The 16,756-nt window shown below is 34.8% G+C and overlaps 1 protein-coding gene and 1 long non-coding RNA gene across 4 annotated transcripts in view; one reads left to right on the forward strand and one right to left on the reverse strand.

Moving 5' to 3' along the window:
* Window positions 1-2,612: 2,612 nt before the first annotated feature.
* On the forward strand, window positions 2,613-14,994 carry LOC148906054 (paired box protein Pax-3-like). Of its 2 annotated transcripts, none has more exons than XM_089038704.1 (8): window positions 2,613-2,718; window positions 7,257-7,387; window positions 7,464-8,060; window positions 9,785-9,987; window positions 10,699-10,920; window positions 11,517-11,817; window positions 12,057-12,297; window positions 12,839-14,994. In XM_089038704.1, the coding sequence occupies exons 2-8, from the start codon at window positions 7,369-7,371 to the stop codon at window positions 12,891-12,893; spliced, it is 1,638 nt and encodes a 545-aa protein (XP_088894830.1). In that variant the 5' UTR covers window positions 2,613-2,718; window positions 7,257-7,368; the 3' UTR covers window positions 12,894-14,994. The 2 variants fall into 2 exon arrangements, with proteins under 2 accessions (XP_088894830.1, XP_088894831.1); XM_089038705.1 differs by having other exon boundaries at window positions 9,785-9,975.
* Window positions 11,267-16,756, reverse strand: part of LOC116291866 (uncharacterized) — a 67,570-nt gene continuing 62,080 nt past the window's right edge. For both annotated transcript variants that reach the window (XR_004196617.2, XR_016121504.1), the window contains one exon: window positions 11,267-11,401. This is a non-coding gene — a long non-coding RNA (uncharacterized LOC116291866). The remainder of the gene's footprint in view (window positions 11,402-16,756) is intronic.

Here is a 16,756-nt window from a genome sequence, read left to right on the forward strand (position 1 = left end):
TGGAAGAATATTGCATTATTAGTCTGCCTTACGTGCCATGCCATTCTCAATCTCCACATGAAAATCTTTGTTCAATAATCTTTGGTAAGCTGTTAAACAACGGGTAAACCTTTCATTTGTATTGCACTTTTAGGTCAGTGTCTGCATGTAATGGCATTCCCACACTTGGCTTCATTAATTAAGCTATACTCATTACTGTCGTTGGAAGCGTTAAACGAAAATTGATCAGCGGCTAAGACAAAGTCATGTAAGAATGACTTGATCATGCGAGAAAAGTTAGACTGCGTGATGAAAAGGATTTTTTGTCTCCGCACTGTTAGTGAGGCGAACCAAGCCAGCCACGATAAAGAAGTTCGACTACAAGCTTTTTTTCTTCATCCTCTTAAGCTGTCGTATTGTTTACGGCTAATTACAGGAGAATAGAAAGATTAAAGCGACCAGCATAGGATTTAACACCGTCATGGGAACACTGAACACATGCACGTTATGGTTAAAGCTGCTGCATGGAGGAATAACTGGAAAGATATATAATCACTTCAACAAACCATTATTCCGCTTTATGCCCTGTTTCAGACGAGGGGTCTTACAAAGATCCCATGCAGACCCGTCGGCTTTTGGGTTGAGTGGTTGGAATTTTAGACTCGTTTTCGTGGTCATTGGAATGATACTTTTACTAATAATTTCTTTCAAATGAACTCAATTTTCGACACTTTATGAGAAAGTCATAAATATTTAGTTTGTCAAGTGCGCAAAAGATATCCAACACAATAATGAATAATAAAGACAAATTTGCATGGCTTAATGCGTATTTTGATGATTTAAACATAGTCGAGTAAACTTTGGTAAATTTTAGAAACAGTAGAGGAAAAGAACGACGAAATATTGAGAGGGGAAAAAAATCACAATAGCAGCTCTAGACAAGCTCTAGTGGTCTATCAAAGACATTGAAGCGGATCTTTTTAAAGGGATCTTTTCTTATAACCTCCGCTTTTATAACTATGCAGAATGATGTGTGGCAAAGTGGAGTCGCTCGAGGCTGACTGCCCATTTACTTTCAGTTTTCGCGACAAAGTGAAGAAATTTGGATATTAGAAGAAAAGGCATATCACAGAAGCAAAGATAGGGATAAATGCTTACTAGAATGGTAGATTTAATAAAGATAGAAGTTATTGTAATCTTCGTGGTTGAACAGTTGGTTGAGCGACTCTTGACTGAACACTGATGGGGGGTGGAGTGGGGGGTTTGGTGCGCAATCATCGTGATACGACCATTGGATTTTATTTTCATTTAGTTTACGACGAGATTTGAAGTTTCTAAAAAATGAGCAAACCAAAGAAAAAGAAGCAGCTATACCACAATGATGGTAAATACTAGAAATGTAATCTATTGCGATTCTAAATGAAATATGCCCGCAACCTCAGGCAAAATGCTGCAAATTTCATGCGCCAAAAAAAGATAAATAAAAATAAACAATAATTTGGTGATTTTGATCTATACATTGAAAAAAAAACCTGAATAAATGATACATGCAAGTCGAACACTATCCTGTATATGTGCGATTGTTTTATTTTCTGTGATGGCACGTATTTCTAGAAGTGGTTTTCCTTGTTGTTCAATTGACGTGAGGTTATTGACGTCGTTAGAGCAGCCGCAATTGACTCTCAAGTGCATCTCCGTTGTGTGTATGTCCACCCACGCCAATAACATCAGGAAAACACCATCCTGCTATCCTTATATAATCATTCCCGAGTTGGGAAAAAAGTTGACTGAAGTATTTCTCCTTTTAATAATTTACGATCTAAGTTATCTAGACGAACTACACGGCATTAGGTTTTATTACATAACAGAGTATCAGTCATATGAACTGTCTTTGTCCAAGACTTGGGTGAAAATTTGACGCTACTTTTTAAGTGGAGTTTTCCGATTGGACTGTTGATTTCTTGAAGTAATGATAAAGCACTTATTTATTCATCTTAAACACCGCCCGAGTCGTGATTGCAATAGGTCTCAGTATATTGGAATTATATTCTTTTGTTATTCTAAAGACATTTTCAATTAATTATACTTATTATTGCATTTATTAATGTCTTTTTGTGGCAATATGTGCAAAAAAAAAGCCTATATAGGTTGAGTTATCTAAACTTTATACTTGTTACTTTTACTTTTGGAGACTACACTCATTCTGTTATCATTTTTTAATATTACCTTCACTTTGTTGTTATTTTATTGCCAATCATCAAACAAGAGGAACTTGAAATCAAGGGCGTCAATATGAATAAATTGTATTCAAAAGCACATTAAAAAGTCACTTGAACTGATGAATACCAAAACACAGTCTCGCACGAAAAGAATTTTGAACGTTAAGAACTCGAAAACTTCATTTTGATGGAGACTCTAGCAATAGTTTGGTCATTTAGACTTGTCGTATAAAAGGGAAGTGCTTATGAATGAGTTGATCTAGTTCTCAGAACGTTCTTCGCATCGATCGTGTTAATTCATGCTGGGTTTTGTGATTTGACTTAGGACATAGCTGCAGGCAATGCATTAGTCAGTAAATGAACTTTGATATAATGACGGCCTAATTTACATAACAATGCCTCCTCTGTAGGACTTACTATTTATGGCAACCCTTTAGCCCTTCCTTCAATCTTAAGATTGCCCACCTCTCATACACAAGCGCAAGTTACAAAAACTCCTGCACTTTTGTACTGTGTAAAGGTATTTAACTTTTTATCACCTTAATTTGAACTGGTTCATCGATTTACTTTCATCTACTAAGACTATCTAAATATTTGTCCTTTTTTCAACAACAAATATCAAATATTTTACTAATAATTAAATTTGATGATCAGATCTAGATAGGTAGTTAGTAACGGATTTGTCAGATTGGACTTGCTTTGTTAACTTTCACACTTTTCTTGTCGATTTGTTTGATTTTCGCTTGATGCCTTAACCAAATGGGTTTTGATTGTACGATAATTCTACTGCAAACAAATCATATATTTATCAGACGAAAATATCGTTTCTCTTGACTTGTTTGGCCTGCGACGCGTAACACAAATGCTGTGATTTCCTCGATATCTTTTACCAATTTGCCGAACTAAACATTTTTACTGGTCCAGATAATACTAGATACCACTTAGGGAGCTAAGCTGTATCGTTCCGAGGAAACCAGTATCCGAATCAAAGAAGATGGTGTTAAAGATTTATGGTTGATTGCTTCAAAAAGCACGCATTGGAGTGAGAGACTAGAACAGCCAAGCAAAGCGATAAACCTCTACTACGCTGAATGCTTCGGTGTAACTCATTGGAGTAAAGCTTTCACGCACCTGCTTAGACCAACCATTCGAGCCTTTAAATACTTGTACCGCTGGATTGTGAGGTACATGGTAAACAAAACTAGACGTTTTTGAAAAGTTCTGCTCGCGAATGTACGTCAACTTCAAAAGGTGTTGTGGAAGGCTGTGCACGGAATTCAGTTTCATAGCATCATCACAATTTGGCAAGTCGTATACCTATAGCTAATCGAACAGCAAGCTGAATGTCATCATAACTAGCAGTATTAGAAATTTGGAAGAAAAAGAGTTAAAAACTCTAAATGTACATAATTTTTGACGATGATTATCGAGCGCGAAACTGTTATCATACTTGGTTGCTAAAAGCCTTCCTTCATGTTGGCAAGATGTAACCTGTTTTTTTAGTTGCTGCAGGAAAAATCGTCCAGTGAAGAAGAACTTTACTCATTTATAATATTTCTTACACTATCACGAAATAAAACAAATATCTAAATGCGGAAAGTTAATTACATTTCGTGAAATATACTTTACTGCACAAGTAAATTTTTTTTTTTTTTTTTTGAGAGGAATAAATCAAAGTTGTTTGTCGCACTGCAAATTCTTCAGATTGTTGCGCTTTTAGGTGGTTGGTTCCATGGACGTATTGCTAAGCACATGGTAGGAATTAGAGGGATGACTTTTATATCACTCTTGTAAAAACTATTTTATTACGAAATCATAAAGAAAGATGCTTGGATTCTTCATTATGTTTCAAAATTAACATCGAGTTCGTGAAGGCATTTGCGGCAAACTACCAATGTCACGTTTCGTTATCCTTGTGACTATACTTATTACTTTGAAAAATCCAAGAATTTACTCACTATTTTCAAACTTATCTACTTGATACGAAAACGTATTTACTCAAAAACCTTAAAGTTGTAGTGAAGGCTGATTGCTGTCCTTCGAGACTCAGTTGAAATCGGTTGCGCAAAGATGGCGAACGAACGCAAATTGGACTTTAGTATCAAAATGGCCACAAAACAAGAAAAAGACTTACTCGAATAGTTGGTATTTCTACAAGATTCAACAAAAGCTATTGTAGTTTTTTGAACAAGTAGTTTCTTATCAGTTCGTGATCTGAATATATTATATATTTATTTGATTTATTGATTTTATCAAGTAACTGCTCATTTCCACAATGAACAGTGAAGAAGAGAAGACACAATCAATTAAAGTGCCATGCAAGTGACTAGAACGACAAGAAGACACTAAGATTATATCGAAACCGGAATATTTAATTACTAGGCTGCAAAACTTCATGTTTACAAAATCGTTGTCCAACTCCTTCATATACGAAAAGAAAACCTATTGTAAAACAGAATTACCAAAGAAAACAATGATTTCTTAATGCTTTCGCACCTTTGGGTCCATCTTTATAGTTCCGTTAGAGAAAAGGTTCAATTTTGCATGTTATTGGTGATTTATATCATAACACAAATAGTTGTCAGTGACATATTCATGGAAGCAGGGCTAGACTCTATATATTGTTGTGGGAGGATAAAGAAACAGCACCAGTCGATTTGCATAGGGTTCTTTTGTTAGTAATAGCAAAAGAACTGCAGGTATTTTATATTCATTTATTTCTACACCTCTTAAGAGGAAACAGTTGGGTTTACTGGTTATCATTTGGGTCATTGAATAGTGATTACTCACTTGAATGGCAAAAAAATACACAGAAATTTAATCTCAACGAAACATAACGTTATTACTCCAGTTGTGCGTGAAGGAGGCTAACAAACAACGCTAAACAACAGGCACAAGAGGTATGAACGCGCATCAAAAATACATTCGCCAACTAAAAATGTAGGATTTTGTTAAACCGTTTGGAGTTGATTGGTATGAACATTTGTAAATTTTGTTTAAATGTCAAAAAATTAGGAATGCTATAAAAGTTGATCAAACTTTTTGAATTGCACAATTGAAAAGGAAAGTGCCTGAGGGTATGTTTAAAGCATTCCTTCACATATCAAGTCTAGTTACCCAGCCACATTGACTACTATAGTCAACGCTCATCATTATAAAACTTAATTGCCATTTACAAGCGACTGTTATTTTTCAGTTAAACAACTATGACAGCCGCAAATCACAAGACTCTTCCATAAGTCGGACGGAAGCAGGATTTCAAAAGACGCGTCCCACTCTTTTGCGCTTCTTTTTGCTACTTGAAAGAAGTTTTCTCATAGTTCCAACAAATTAATTACTAAATCTGAAATTTTACAAGTATTGAATAGAGCATAGTGCTATTATTACCATGATACATACATTAGTTAATTAATCATAATGAATGCGGCATCTTCTCAAAACAACCGTTCGAAGGTCAATGTTTGATTATTAATAGCAATACATACTGACTCTACTCTTGCTGAACTGCGAAGTCAGTAAGTATATCGTGAGTCCAGCCGACCAAAAAATTGTATTCTGGTACGTTCACTCTGGCACTCCTACGCAAAGTTGCTCAGCGCTCGTTAGCTTTCTAATGACGCTATACTATTAATCGCTTCTTCTTTTAATATATGATTATATTTTTATAAATCCAAGATTTAGCTTCATCGTCGAATCCCACCAAAGATCTTAAGAACCCTCTTTATGAGAAATTGTTCGAGAACGTTTGATCGCATTAAGTGATTATGTATTCTGATCACGCCTCCAGTGATATTAATGTTTATTATTTTAGCTTGCAATCTTGAAATGCCATCACTCAATTAATAACTAATGGCAAACAATGCGAAGATTCGAAAATGAAAAGCGTGATCACATTTTGTGGATCCAAAAGAACAGTGGATATTCTAGACAATAACCGCTGGATGTGAATCATTATGGTTTAGTGGAGCGCGTCTATAATTCGTTTCGAATGATAGCATGAGCAAAGCTCCGTTACCAACTAACCGTTATTACCCATCGAATATACAAACGCTAGAAACTAACGGGATTCCCTGGCTGCAAATCGTGCGAAAGTGTTCCAGCAAGGTCTAGTTAATCCCTGCGGGTTACTTAACTCTTGCCTAATATGTAATGTTCCATCTGTACTAGTTTTCGAATACAAAGACTTTAGGGTCTCGTTACTAAGCCGTTGGCTCAAAATATGCTGCTAGTCTTTGTTTAGCAGTGATTATAGTCTCAGCATCATAAAAGCCTTTCTCAATAGCCTCCTATTGGGACTTAAAATTCAAATTTTTCATTCTCGAGGGTATTATTTTGCGGCTTTTTGAAAGATTCAACGCAAAGTTGACGAAAGTTTAGTTGGACGGAAATTTGGTGGCTTAGTTAGGGTAGGTAGGTACGGTCGAGTGCACAGATGTGGTTAAGATTTAGTCACACCCAGATGGTTCTGTTTGCTCTTTCATCGGCTCTCTTGTGTTTCTTAGGATTTCATTGCTCTTTTTTCTGTCTACTTGAAGCTAATTTTGATGAAAAGAGACAATGGAAGGCTTAGTTTTATAATGCAAATTACGCAAGGACGAAAAAAGCTGATGATGGAATCGATAAACAATACTTTATGAAAAAACTTCAACTGACGTAATTCTTCCGAATCAAAATATTTTGAGATTTCACAAAGTTCTGAAGAAACGGTCACTGAGGTGATAATTGCTTTATTAGCTCTTGTTGAGTGGCATGTCTTTTGTCACTATTCACCTTATTTGGAAACAAACAACAATAGCTCGTGGTTTCCAACCAATCAGTTTTTCGGAAGCCAATGAAGTGTCAATCAAAACTCTATGTTGGTTCTCGGCGTGATATTAGAATGCGCTTCAGAAGAAGGGATCAGTAGTCACTAAGAAGTTTACTCAATACGTTGGGTACGAAGGAATTTGGTTAAACTTTTAAGAAATATCCTAAAGCAAGACTTACTAAAGACTTAACGCTCCAGTGAACTGTACCAGAAATTTGAAAGTATTTGTCTTCTTTATTTGACTTTCACAGTTTTGGCTGGCGACCAGGGGTGACAGAGTATTTAGTAACGCCTGACTGAGCCTTGCAGCGCCTGAGTGATTTTTCAAAAGTCATAGACACGAGCGTTCACTCATCTGCTAGAATGTCCCATAGTAAACAAGGTGGGTAGTCAAGCTCCAGCTACTTATGGCGTCTTGCAATAGTTACCTTCTTACAAATTTGATTCCTTACCTCTAGGTCATGGTGGAGTAAACCAACTTGGAGGTGCTTTTGTCAACGGTAGGCCGCTTCCCGATGGAGTTCGCCAGAGGATTGTGGACCTGGCCCAGAGCGGAGTTCGTCCATGTGATATTTCCCGCCAATTACGGGTTTCCCATGGCTGCGTTAGTAAGATACTTTGCCGTTTTTACGAGACGGGATCAATTAAGCCTGGTGTTATTGGAGGAAGTAAACCAAAAGTTGCAACCCCAGGCGTAGTGAACAAGATAGCAGAATACAAAATGTCAAACCCGACTATGTTCGCATGGGAGATTCGAGATAGACTTCTCAGTGAAAATGTTTGCAGTCCCGACAATGTTCCTAGCGTTAGCTCCATAAATAGGATCGTCAGGAACCGCATAAATAGCCCAGACAAAAATAACAACCCAAAATCCTCATCCAACGACAACTCGCAGCTCGATATGGCTTCGAAAAGCGAGCGTGAATACCAACAGGTAATGAACGTACCGCGATCATCTTACTCGATCAGTGGGCTTTTGGGGATTCCGATGCAGCACAGCCAGTTAACTTCACCAAGTAAACGCAAACATTCTGTGGAAAGCAACGACAGTACAGGTAAGAAAACTTTTCAACCTTAACAACGAAGAAAAAATTGACAGTTTTTAAATACTTTTGTTGCGCGCCAAATTTGCCCAACTTTAAAAAGATCATTCGCTGTTGTTCTATCTTTATCTATGTTATGCGAGAAGCAGTAGAGAAACTTGTCTTGCGTATAACATAGAGTAAAATAATATCTTTGCACCTTTGCCTGTGGTATATTTTTATTCAACTACTGTTCAGACTCGAAAATTCAACTAAATTTACAGTTGTTGCCTTACAAGTTAAAGCGTTTAATGGTTAGATGGGGTTAGATGAAAACGACGTGGATTTATTTACCACTGTACCTGTATTTTTGACGAACTCCTTTTCTTACTTTATATGCATTTTATTTTTATTCTACTAAGCACTATTCTCCAGGGACGTTTCTAATATAACTAGCAAACTCTTGTAGTAGTTTAAGCAATTTTATTTTTTACGGTGTAGAGTTTAGAGGTTTTAGTTACCGCAGTATGACCTGTTGCTCTGGTTTTAAATGGAGCGACCATGGTATTTGAAGCCACGTGCTGTGCTGTGCCACTATCTTGACTGTTTATTTATGTAAATATTATGAATTTACTTCGGAATTCATTTACTGGTTGCTGAATTTAGAAAACACAATGGCTATGATTTTAAATTTCTCCAAAAAAAACGTAATTCCACTTCTCGTGGAAATACATTCACCATTAAATTTTTATGTAAAATAGTATGTGTCAAAATGTTGCAGTTTAATGGCATCTCTGCTGTTAACTGGCTTCCTTAGTATGAATATAAATGTGTATATGTAAATCAAAATTCTTTTGTTGCAGTTTCAAAACTTCTGCTTAGTTGGCTATCCTATATATATTTTAAATTGGTTAAAACCTTTTAATAATTGAAAGGATATGGAAAAGATACAATTTCAACAGCAAAAATCAAGAGATTTCCAATGCTTTTCAATTTTGGAGCACACTGAAATTCAATACAGGTGTAATCAAACTATAATGTACTTGTAACCCTGTTGCCAAACCATGTTTGCTGGTGAGGGTCAAAACAATGATTTTTCTATATAATTTATTACATAAATAATTTTGATATATTGATGGTTGTGCAAATAGTTCAATTTGAAATTGGATTTTAAAATCTTAAATAAATCAAAAGTTTTTAACAGGTTGTTTGAAAAACAGATTAAGTTTCAATCAGATAACCTTTGGAACAGCATTGTTCTTATCATTCTAGTTTATATAATGAGATAGGTGTGGATTTCAGCGAACCATGATGCATGTTCTTGAGGGAATTACACTTAATACTTGTATAATTTAGGTAGGACAGTTTATGTCTTGGATAACCAAAGTACAGTAGTTTAAAAAGTTCCAGAGAGATTAGAAATGTCATTTAGAATTTTGTATAGTGAACAGAGGAAAATAACAGTTTAAAGTATAGCTCTTTCTACACAAGTCATATACATCCAGACTTGTTCTAATTTTTATATTGGCAATTTTCGATATTTTGCGAACTCAGTACTTGCAAGCTTTCATATTTTTTGATTGGTAGCAGTTAAAAAACCAAATTCCAATGGGCAACACACAACTTCTCAGTTCCTGTATTGAAAATAGCAGTAAATGTGATGTATTTCTGCATTAAAATATTCTGTTGCAGATTTGAATGGCTCAGTCAAATTTGTTAATATTTCATTAATGAGATACTTTTTTTTTAATATATAGGAAGCCACTCAGATGATGAAGGCCACCATGATCCCAACTCCCCAGCACACCTGAAGAACAAGATGAGTCGGCGCCAACGTACAACATTTACTGATGACCAAATTGATAAATTAGAAAGAGTCTTTGAAAAGACCCACTATCCAGACGTCTTCACACGAGAAGAATTGGCACAGCAAGTCAATCTCTCTGAGGCAAGAATCCAGGTAGTTCATTACTGGTAATGCTGGAAACCTGTCTAACTGGTTTGTACTAATTTCCAGTTAATGAATCAGTCATTAACCTCATTGTGTGTGTGCAGAAACTAACACAAAGCTAACTGATAACAACTAAGATTAACATTTGTTATTTGTGAGTTGGTTGTTGGCCACACTGTTATTTTGGCAAAATGTTCCAGCCTTGCAGTAATGAATTTTACTTCTGTCATATTATATTGTGGTTGTATTCTAATTAATAAATCAATGTTTCATGACAATTTTAATCTAATTTAACCAATATAATAACACATTAGTAATTATTTTAAACCATGACCCCATGTGTTAATATAATATTTGTTATTGATACTTGATCAAGTGATACAGCTAAAAAGGGATTATATTGAATAAGGTGACAATTGCATAAGAAATATTATTTTGAGTTTATTTTGCCATATTATTTTATTTTAAACTATGCTGTGAATGAAACAGTATCTTTTTGAACGTTGATGGATTTTCATTTTCTAAAAAAAATTAAGATAAATAAAAAGAGATAGTTTTCCTGTTTCTCAGAAACCTATGCATTTAATTGTGTTTGTGTATTGGCATTCTATATCAACATCCTTCAAAACAATGGAAGAAATTGCAATTCACAGACAACTACATGTATAAGTAAGAAGAAACCTAGCTTTACTAATGTTGCTGGTATTATGGTAATTTTAGGTATGGTATTCCAATCGTCGTGCAAAGTGGAGAAAAGATGGTAAAGGTGGCCCAGGAAGCCCTGCTTCATCACCATCCAATCAACAAATGCAGACATCATACATATCTATGCCAAATGGTTATCAACAGATGCATACTGTGATCAGTCCTGGAACCGGTCATCCACAGTTAACACCTGTTGAAGCTGATCATACTCAAGTCCACTATCCACCATCTAATGAGGTAGGTACAAACTATTTAATACCATGAATAACCCAGGCACCTCATGGTACCTAGCCTGTGTGTCTCATTGCTATTATATTATGCTTTTTAGTTGAGTTTAGAGCAACAAGTTTTTTTTAAAGTGTTGTCAGTGACATGTGCAGGTTGTCAGGGACAGCATCGAAGATGTTCAGTAGCACGATACTGATGTCATCCGCAATAGATAAAGCATGTGTTTATTAGTAATGTTGCACCAAAACTTCTGTCACACTAAACTCGACTGATAAGCATAGTACCTAAGGACCTAACAGTAAATGATTAATTGAATGAATGAACAAATGAATGCCTTACCATTGAATCTTTATTTGAACTGTATTATTTCATAGTAAGTGATTAGCTTAAACATTTTCTGTAGTTGAGGCTGTGATGCTGTTTTCTTTGTTCCCTAGTACTTTTCTTTCTCTATTGGTCCATCTTCATTTCCTTTACTTTTTGACATCCCCTTAGAACAAAAAAAGAAATTTATATTAATAGACATAGGGTCACTTGACAGTCAACTCAATGTAAATAGTCCTATAATAAGTAATCCAAGCCATAAACTTTTTATGTAATTGCAGAGTGTTCAAATAAAGAAGGAGCTGACAGAACTGAAGCCAGTGTCAGAGAATAACCTTGGAATGCATCCAACTATTGGTGTCTCTACCATCCAAGTAGGACAAGGTCAACTACCTCAATATGAAGTCATGAAATCATTACCTCCCATGAGTGCTCCAAGCCCAACATATATTGCTGTACCATCATCTACAGCATCCATGCAATTACACAGTTCTCAAATGTACAACCAGTACAATGGGCAGAACTATAGCACATACACTACTTCAACTACTGGACAAAGCATTCCCACTCAATCAATCTCGGGTATGACATTACAATATTTATTGAAAAGTGACAAAGATTTTTTACTTTTGAATTTTTTTATTGATATGGGCAGGGTACTGTATGTGCCAATAATATCTTGCTTATGATCAGCCTTCAATCAATCTTGACTAATTCCGCTAGAATCCATCCAAATGGCTTAGCTTCCATCAGAATGCCTTGTATACAGTTTGCGTAAAGTTGCGTTTCTATATTCATGATTCCTTTTTGTATTTTAACAGGAAATCCAGCCTCAAGTCAAGCTATGTCACCTCCTGCAGCAAACACAGCTCCTGGTGGCTATGTCCTTCCTCCTGTCAGTACCCTTACCAAAGGACATGTTTTTGAAAACCAAGGCCAATACCAAACAGCACAGTATGCTCAGATTCCTCCTGGTGCTTATCCTTCTGATCAATGGATACAGGCTTATCCTGGACAAGGCTTTATTGGAAGACCAACAGTATTCGCTGTTCCTGCACAATGGTAGGTAAATAACATCCAATCTTCAACTATTGTATGCAATGGTAACTGCTCCAAAAAAAATCAGTGTTTCATCTAATTATGCTGCACTATTAAATTTTGTACAATGTGACAATGTGTCCAAGCAACTCAATTTTCAATGTCAATGTTTCCATCTCTGCTGCACTATTAAATTTTTCACAATGTGACAGCATTTGGCCAACTACAGAGTGTCCAAGCAACTCAATTTTCAATGTCAATGTTTCATCTTTGCTGCATTACTACATTTTTCACAATGTGACACCATTTGGCCAACTACAGAGTGTCCAAGCAACTTTATTTTCAATGTCAATGTTTCATCTTTGCTGCACTATTAAATTTTTACAACATGACAGCATTTGTCCAAATGCAGAGTTTCCAAGCAACTTAATTTTCAATGTTTCCATCTCTGCTGCACTATTAAATTTTGGTCTGTTGAAAAAGTATGAACTATCAAGTCAACAGCCATCACATTGTCATAGTTTTTATTTAAACTCTAATTGACCTTTTTAAAATGCTATTGCAGGGCTGCACCACCACAATCAAGAGTGGATAATTCAAAAATGACATCACAAGCTTGATATTGATATCTGAAAATGTTGGTTAATAATGAACCAGCATTCAATGCCATGGAATCCAATCACTTCATTAACAATCAACATGGGTTAGACAATGCAGATGATCTTCGTATTGGTTAAAGCTTGTGATCAGTTTTCATGCTTTATCAGTTAAGGTGGCTTTCATTTATGAGGGTTAAATAAATCGAGGGGACGAGAAGTCAGATTTTGTGTAAATTTTAATTGCTTCAAAATAAGGAACTCCTGCACATATATTTGGTTGTACAAATTCTCATAGGTTGAAAAGCCCTATGACTAGATTTCATTCTGACTTTAAATGAACTTGTGCTTGACAAGCTGCTATCGAAACAACATTTATGGATTTTGAAATTCCAACTTAATGGGACAAATTTCTAAGAATTTGATACCCAAATAATACATATGCCCAAACTCTAATCTGAGAAGAAGGTTATGGAAGATTTGATGTTATCCATATTATTTTTTCAAATATTAATTTTTCTCAGAGTTCAGGCAACTTTTTTTTAAAAAAATTTGCAATATGTTGCCAAAAGAGAATCCCTGGCACAAGAAGAAAGCATTTAATAACTATGTTTTGTTTTTTTGATAGCAACAATGTTCATCTGAATTTTTTGAAAAGCTGTTTTTTATGTCCTTTTTAAATAAATAGTATATTTTGATAGCAATAGCCATAAATACAATCAAAATGTATATATTTTATACTACAATCAATTCATATTAATGCTTCAGAATAGCATATTTAGCAGCAGCAAGTAGCTAGAGTATAAAAATGTAAATCCACATCCGTAGTTGCACTGGGTGTTAATTAGCATGAAGAAAATCACACTTGTGTGTGCGCACTGTAACTTTTTAAAAAGTAATTGATAATTTGCTGCTTCAAGATTTTACATGGCTCACAAAAATAATAATTATCTCGTACACTAAAAAACTGTTTCGAGGGCCATGAATATCATACATTGAAACACAATATATTTAGTAGCTTTAAGATAATTAGCTAGAATAAGAGTGATTGCAATATGCTTATCACAGGCAGATTACTAGAATTATGCACATGGAACATTCGTATTATTCAGAATATGCATGAGTGCATACCATAAATCCTTGAAAAAGTAACAAAGTTGTACAAATAAGTGCATAGTTGTGTAGGTCTTTGGTCTACTAAACTTACTAATTTGTGCAATTTGTTACAAAGTTTTTCAGAGATATATGGTATGTACTCCATTAACATGTCTGACACTAATTAAGCATTGCCATACCCCTAGTCAACCTCACTTTTTTATTAGGAAAAAGTTTTTATGCAAAAGAAATGAATGCATGCATTCGAAGATGATGTCATTCAATAAATCTTCAATATATCCAAAATAATATTAGTTGGAGTAAAAAATCAAATTGGGAAACCTGGATTGCTTGAAAATGATTGCACTAGTCTGTGCATATTGCTTATTTATGCTGTGTGTAATTTGTTTCAATATTCAATCTCTTAATAGAGCCATATGCACGACTCATAATTTCAAAATTGATAAAAAAATTCTATTTTGATGAAACCCTCAGCTCAACCACTGTGTTTTCCTACTTCACATTGTGTCCTGAGAATGATTTCTTTTTCTATTGGTGAAACTTGGGGTTTCCCCCAAGAAACAGACATAGTCTGAGATGGGAAAACACCATGCCTAAGCTGAAAGTCTATTTTGTAATAATGTACTACCGGTATGTCATATTCTAGTAGAAGGAATCAATTTTGGACATTCGGATACGATAACAATTATGATTATTACTACTAATTTGGGACTTTATCCACTTTGTATGCTATGCAGTTAATACTGTATTTTTCTTTCAAATGCATTTGTTTTTGTGTGATGGAGGCATTTTTTATTGCCTAAAGAATTAATTCATGGTCTACATATTTTTATACAATCTGCAGGAGTATTAACCTAAAATTTGGAGTATGGAAACATTATTTAAGGATAGCCACTATAAAGTTGTATGTAATTTTGATAATGGCAATTGATAGATGTTTATTTTTGTACTCAGACATGTATTTTGTAATTTGTTGTAAAACAAAGATACGATTCATTTAAACTATTTACTGGTATTAGTGTTTTATTGTATATTCTTTGCGATAGTTCAAAAAAGTCTCTAAAAGGAATGCAAAAGAAATGGTCCCCGAATATTTGTTGAAAATATAAGTAGAAACACCTATGGTAGTTTTATAGCCCTTTACCCCACCCAAATGTTGCAGTCAGTGCCCTCTGCAATCATTTCTGCAATCAGAAAATGGGCCAAATATAATTTGCAATGCATTATATTTGAAACCTGCTCAACCCCAAAATTAAAATCACACTGTAGGAAAAACCATGTCATTTATCTTATCATTTGACTTGTTATTTCATTTATATAACCAAAGATGTTCTTAAGAGTGGCTGTCCGTAACGGTCGAGAATGGCGGGACAGCGAAGGAATTTTCAAATTTCTCATATTTTGTCAGAAGACAACCTTTGGTAAGCTCTTTTAAAAAATCCAGTTTAAAACTTCGAGCGCTTTTTTATTTTGGCGAATTTTACGAAAATCTAAAACTCGACTTCCGGTTCGCTCTGGACCGGTGTGAACAGCCCAAAATATTACCCATATTTAAGAAGGCCTCACTCGTTCAAAAATACTCCTATCAATCTGATACTTTTTCAACATTTTAACTAACTATCAGACTCCAAAAGGGATAAATAATATTTTTGGGAAAATATTTTGTTCTCGCTTTTTGGGATTTTTTTTCGATGGCATTTCAAGCAGCTACGACGCGAAGCAAATTTTAGCCTAAGTTGAATGCCCTAAATCATCACCTGGTATATATTTTATTTTCACTAAAACTATATGATCTGAAAGCTTGTTTATTGTAATTCTTTTCCTGAAAGTATCAGCTTTGGAACGCAAATACTTCCTCGCGATTAATCGACTCTTCTATGTAGCATACGGCGGTCTAATTTCGGATTCAGAATCAAAGCGCCTGCTTTATAAATACTCAAAAACTTTCTTGGATCACCCAGAATGAACATTTTAATCGTAAACAACATTAGTTTGATGACTGTAAACTATACTCCAGCTATATATTATTGACTTATTCTTTTGTACTGGAATGTTTTAGAGAGTAAGGACTTGAGCGTACGAATTCTAAGTTAGAAAAAAAACCTTTAGACCCCATCAAACGCAGGGTTTTTTTATTTTTCTCTTTTCTTTGTTTTTGTTGAATATACTTGCTCAAAATCCTCCCAAATTTCAATTAGTTCCACGTTATTCGTAGAAAAAACAAACTCATTTTCGTACTTTCTCAAAATTAATGGAATAAGTTAGAGGACATTATGATTGAATAAACAAACTGAATTAGTTGAGAAGCGTGGCACGTGAACGTCGATCACTTGTACCTTTCTTGAATTATATGAACTAAACAAACAACCTTTATGTTTTGTATTTTTTGTCTTTATCTCTTGTCAAAATTAATAATAACTAGTGACTAAAGTGCGTGCAGTTGCTTTCGTACTATTTCATTTAAGCCCCTTTCCCGATAACGTCACACATTTGATCCGCATCAACACTGCCTACTCTGCTTTTTTTCCCTTCTCTTTTGTTGCTGTTTTTGCTTGTTTTTATATGGGGTTTCAGAATTGATTGATTTAACTTGATTCTAAATGAAAAAGCCAAAAATCGTCCTTGTTTCATTAAGAGAAGTCAGTGGCTAACAAACCTGTTTCCTTTCCTATTCATTCGCCTAGAATAAACTGTTTGACAGTAACAACAAGTATATTTTTACCAATAATAATAAAATATTATATATATATATATATATATATATATATATA

Source organism: Actinia tenebrosa, unplaced genomic scaffold (genome assembly GCF_029948245.1).
Source record: "Actinia tenebrosa isolate PJP-AT-01 unplaced genomic scaffold, QUT_ActTen_1.0 PGA_scaffold6__47_contigs__length_16458017, whole genome shotgun sequence".
NCBI classification, from domain to species: domain Eukaryota; kingdom Metazoa; phylum Cnidaria; class Anthozoa; order Actiniaria; family Actiniidae; genus Actinia; species Actinia tenebrosa.